Source organism: Camelina sativa, chromosome 5, assembly GCF_000633955.1.
Source record: "Camelina sativa cultivar DH55 chromosome 5, Cs, whole genome shotgun sequence".
NCBI classification, from domain to species: Eukaryota; Viridiplantae; Streptophyta; class Magnoliopsida; order Brassicales; family Brassicaceae; genus Camelina; species Camelina sativa.
This window is the reverse complement of record NC_025689.1, coordinates 29253968-29258967: the sequence shown is the minus strand read 5'-3', so window position 1 is coordinate 29258967 and position 5000 is coordinate 29253968. Positions and strand designations below refer to the sequence as shown.

Here is a 5000-nt window from a genome sequence, read left to right as displayed (position 1 = left end):
TTCTAAAAATTCGTTATTAGTTTTCCTAGCGTGGATATGGAGCAGGGAGGGCTGCGCTCGCTTATGTAATTGAACGTTGTCGGATACACAACGTCATGGTGTTTAATTCGTCAATTACTATAAAAAAGCTTATATTTTTCTCTTCCTAACTTTCAATCTCATCATAACACCAATTTGACTTTAAGAAGATATCTATTGAAAAATTCAAAACAACTTCACCAGAAAATTTCAAGTTACTCAGTATAAAGAATGCATATTATATAATTATCTAACTCTAATGTTGTATTGCGAAAAGAAAAAAAGTTTAATGGTACGTTTGATCATCTAACTGAATTTTTTTTTATTGGTATTTCATCTTTATAACATTCTAATTCTAAGAGATTATTTCATGTAGTAATTATCAAAACCATCAATACTTAAAAACACACACGTCGATCGGTCGATGGTCTTCTGTATTTCACATGTTACCATCCATGTGACGGGAAATTTCGTGGACCCTAATGCCCAATATACTAAAATTACAAAACTAAAAAAATGCTATGAATTGTTAGAAACTGGATCTAATTTATATTCTTATAGGTCACTTATTAAACAAACTATATAAGAGAAGGGAGGAATATATATGTATACACTTTTTTATGACTACTAGGATGATAACCAAAGTCATATGATTCCATCGTAACTCCGGTTTAAGTGCTTCAAAGACCAAAATCAATCCCTTTATGAAGTAACATGGATTAGTTTCTTCTTAAAGATAAAAAAAACTGATTATTTAAAGAAAGTCAAAGCTAGCTTTAGAGATGCGTACTATAGTGAATAATACAAACAGTAAACGATATATTCTGATGAGAAAATGGGATTTGACTTTAGCAATTCAAAATCCAAAGCTAGCTAACAGACAAATTAAGAGTTTAGATTAATTTGCATCTCCACTGATGGGCATCGATCTTTCTCTCAAGTTCGAGGCCGAGGAGAAGGAGAAAGATGAAGAAGGATCAAAACATAGCTGCAGTGAGAATAAAGAAGACGATGAACATGATGCTAGTGGCGGTGATGAAGATGAACAAATGGTGAAAGAAGACGAAGAAGAAGATTCTTGTTTAGGTTCAAGAACCCGGGAAGAAGAGAACGAACGTGAAGAGGTACGTACGTACGTAACGTACCTATACGTATGTATCTTATATATCCATCAGAAATTTTTTTGTGTGCAAATATGTTTAACATCATATGGATGGAGATCAGATCTTGCAGCTACAGATCCAGATGGAAAGTGTGAAAGAAGAGAATACTAGGCTGAGGAAGCTTGTGGAGCAGACTCTTGAAGATTATCGTCATCTGGAGATGAAATTCCCGGTTAACGATCAAACCAAGAAGATGGTGAGAGAAATTACGTCTCATACAAGTTACATAGTGGTAATAAATTGATAATTAAACATGAATACTTGTATGGTTTCTTTAACCTAGGGTCTTGAAACGTTCCTTGGAGCAAAAGGCAAATGGTGTGTGGATATAACAAGTAAGGCTCGGAAAAGAGGACCTGAGATATCTCCATCCGTGGAAAGAGAATTAGGGCTTTCGCTATCTATACAGAAAAAGCAGAAACATGCAGGAGAGAGCAAAGAAGCTGTTCAGTCTCATCATCATCAGCAAAGATACAATAATAGCAGCTTAGCTATCATGAACGCGCCACGTATCATATCATCATCTCAGGGGAATAGAAAAGCCAGGGTGTCTGTGAGGGCGAGATGTGAGACGGCAACGGTGAGTTTCTTTATCCCATATCTTGGACTCAATTGGTAACATGATCTTTTAATAAGAAAGATGAGTGTGTAGATGAATGATGGATGCCAATGGAGAAAGTACGGTCAGAAAACCGCAAAAGGGAATCCATGTCCACGAGCTTATTACCGATGCACCGTGGCTCCAGGATGTCCCGTTAGAAAACAGGTACCATGTGTGAAAATTGCAATTGCACATACCCTCAAAGATACATTCTATATTCTTTTGTTTGGGGACCATTTTAGATCAAGTTATTATTGATAATGTAGTACTTTATATATTACTTTATGTCCAATGTATAATTGATAGCATGCCATAACTACATTTAAATGAAATGATGAAAAATATGTATATAATTAATTATGACTTGTTGTACATGAAGGTGCAAAGGTGTTTAGAAGACATGTCAATACTGATAACAACCTACGAAGGAACACATAACCATCCACTTCCGGTGGGAGCAACAGCCATGGCATCTACTGCCTCCACTTCTCCATTCTTGTTACTCGATTCCAGCGACAACCTCTCTCATCCTTCCTATTATCAAACTCCTCCAATCATAGACTCATCTTTGATCACATACCCGCAAAATAGCAGCACCAACAACCGAACCATACGAAGCTTGAACTTTGATGGTCCATCAAGAGGAGATCATGTTTCATCTTCCCAAAACCAATTAAATTGGATGATGTAGAGTTCCCATGTCTCTTAATCATCAACTCTGCTTATTCCTTTGGTTCCATTATTTTACTATTAATTCAAGTCATCATGGATTCTTTGCCTATTTCTTGTTCTTGTTTCTTAACATTTGTGTTTGGTACATAGAAAATTAAAAGTTTGAGACTGTTTTAATTCTTTCTAATGTTAACATGTTAAAAAGAAATGGGCACCAAAATAACACACCAAAAGATCAAAAGATAACAGATGCAAACCTCAACACGCTCTTCTCTATCTTTTCAATAGAATACTTTTTATACACATCGTTTAGAAATCCTCCAAGACATTAATTAAACTAAAGTTGATCTAATAGAAACCTAGTTAAGAGAGTTTTTAGTTCGGAACCTAATTGAACTCGTCCACTCTTTATATGTTTCAACATCCGACGCAGCATTAATAAAGATCGTTGGTGTTACGAAAGAATCACATTTCTACAAACTTCGCAACATGTGATGAGCTTTTTTTGTGTCTCCTCCAGCTTCTTCAAGATAATTTACAGATAATTAAGGGAAACCAGATGATTTCCTTATGTCACCCCAAAGGCTCCTGCTTCGAATGGAAGCCACCACTTTGCATTGAGTTGAATAACAACACCTGGTACAAATCAAGGAAACCAAAGTTAAGGTCAGGTAGAACTAACAACACGGGTACACGAACCTAACCAAAACCCCATTGAAAAAAATGACATGTAAATGACTAAACCTATGTACTCTTAATAGGAAGCTAGTCAACTATTAGGAAGCTATTATTCTTAGGCTCTATATGTACTCTTAATAGACTAATCTCTTCAAACAAAAACATTGAAAACAACTGGTCTTAAGACACTCAGCTAATTAGGAGCACAATAATTCTATACTTTGAGCCCTTAGACCAGAGATCTGGCTGGGGTTAGAAGTCGAACTACAGTAAGGTCAAAAGTAAACAAGCAAAAGGGTGATGTGCACATTTTGACAATTAACACAATTTGACTGTTAATGCAAAAGTGAGCAGCCTATTAACTTATCAAAGTTGAATTACTCACCGAGAGATCATCACTGATTTTGACCGGCAATGCTGGCATCGAGCAAGGCATTTTATCCATGCTGCCAAATCAAGATATCAGTACACCATGGTCCACCCAACTTACAGAAAATGTTAAAAAGTATCAACTTACTCATTTTGGATGGTCATAAGGTTGTTCCTTGCCTGACGAAAGAGACCTAGGTTATCCTCTACCTGTTTGCAATTATCAGGACAGAGCGGTTTTAGCGACAACACATTTCCACTCCTTTAAACAAGGTAATCTAGAACTTACCTGATACGAGGAGAGATTAGCTCTAATTTGACTAAAAGCTCGTACATTCTGGTCTAAGAGATTTATTGCATAACCACTTAAATCTGAGACAGAAAAATGAAAGAATCAGTAAGGAAAAATAGGCAAGACTAAAGTTTACTGCCACTTCAACCAAAATCCATATGCAAGAGAGCTTAAAGGAATCATCTTTACAAGGTAAGAGGATCAGAGAGAGGACTTCAATAGAGTGTCACGATATAAACATACAGCAGGCATTATACTCCTTTACTAGATGTATGTCATAAAAAAAGACCTGGAATAGGCAAATTCGGATGGAAATCTCTCAGATAAAAGATAGAAGTTAACCTTCACATGTAATTGTTGTAGAGGGCATTGAGAAAGGGTACGAAGCCATGTTATGGGGCAAAACAGAGGGTATGCTCGACTTAGAAGACGATTCCACCTGCTTGTCCTGAAGATATATAAATCTTTTTAGAAAGCACCTTAGGACTAAAAACCTCAATTTATCAAAAGATAATCAAAGTCGCTTTCAATTGTTGTTCAAAAGTCTCACTCATCAAAATTGAGCAAATGGCAAGAATCAACAACATACCTTGCTAGAACTTGTTCTTCTTCCACAATTTAATTCTTCTGATTTTCTTCTCTTTCTCTGTGCAAAAAAAAACATTCAGTATATCAAAACTCCAACTTCAAAGACTGTTATCTCCCATATTCTCATCCCAAGAACTCAAGTAATACAACTGAAACGACAACGAAAACTTCCATCCTACGGAAAACCATTTCATTCTGTCTAGTGTAGTTTAAGTTTAGGAAGAATCTATGTATGCTCTATTATATGTACGAAATGGAACATATAGAAACTGTTCCCTGGGTGTCATTTTTCTTTGATACACACATATAGCATGGTATAAGCTTAGAACTACATGACTGCAGCAAAATGGTCACAACAGAGCTACAAAAAAATTAAAAATGGCAGATATGTGAACAGAGAGATGCTTACTGTCATCCATCTACAACGCAAAGCCACATCTCGAACGCTTTTGTCAGGCAAAGTACTAGCAATCTTAATATACTTCATGATATTTGGCTTATCCTTGTACCTGCAATAAACAGAATCAACCCTTCAGGTCATAACAAAAATTCAACAACAAAATAATATCTCAGCTTCCCTCACAGGACATAAAAAGCCAAAAAAAAAAAAAAAAAAAAA

At 35.9% G+C, this 5000-nt stretch overlaps 2 protein-coding genes across 2 annotated transcripts in view; one reads left to right on the top strand and one right to left on the bottom strand.

The window, feature by feature from the left end:
- Nucleotides 834–2631, top strand: LOC104787819 (probable WRKY transcription factor 9). The gene is made up of 5 exons (XM_019246065.1): nucleotides 834–1142; nucleotides 1243–1377; nucleotides 1465–1761; nucleotides 1834–1947; nucleotides 2162–2631. The coding sequence occupies exons 1-5, from the start codon at nucleotides 936–938 to the stop codon at nucleotides 2471–2473; spliced, it is 1065 nt and encodes a 354-aa protein (XP_019101610.1). The 5' UTR covers nucleotides 834–935; the 3' UTR covers nucleotides 2474–2631.
- LOC104787818 overlaps nucleotides 2705–5000 on the bottom strand; it is a 3477-nt gene continuing 1181 nt past the window's right edge. The window contains exons 2-8 of the mRNA XM_010513464.2: nucleotides 4791–4890; nucleotides 4383–4439; nucleotides 4136–4241; nucleotides 3791–3873; nucleotides 3650–3711; nucleotides 3518–3578; nucleotides 2705–3090 (exon numbers count right to left, since the gene is read on the bottom strand). Of these exons, the coding sequence (XP_010511766.1) occupies nucleotides 3028–3090; nucleotides 3518–3578; nucleotides 3650–3711; nucleotides 3791–3873; nucleotides 4136–4241; nucleotides 4383–4439; nucleotides 4791–4890 (532 nt within the window). The 3' untranslated portion in view covers nucleotides 2705–3027. The remainder of the gene's footprint in view (nucleotides 3091–3517; nucleotides 3579–3649; nucleotides 3712–3790; nucleotides 3874–4135; nucleotides 4242–4382; nucleotides 4440–4790; nucleotides 4891–5000) is intronic.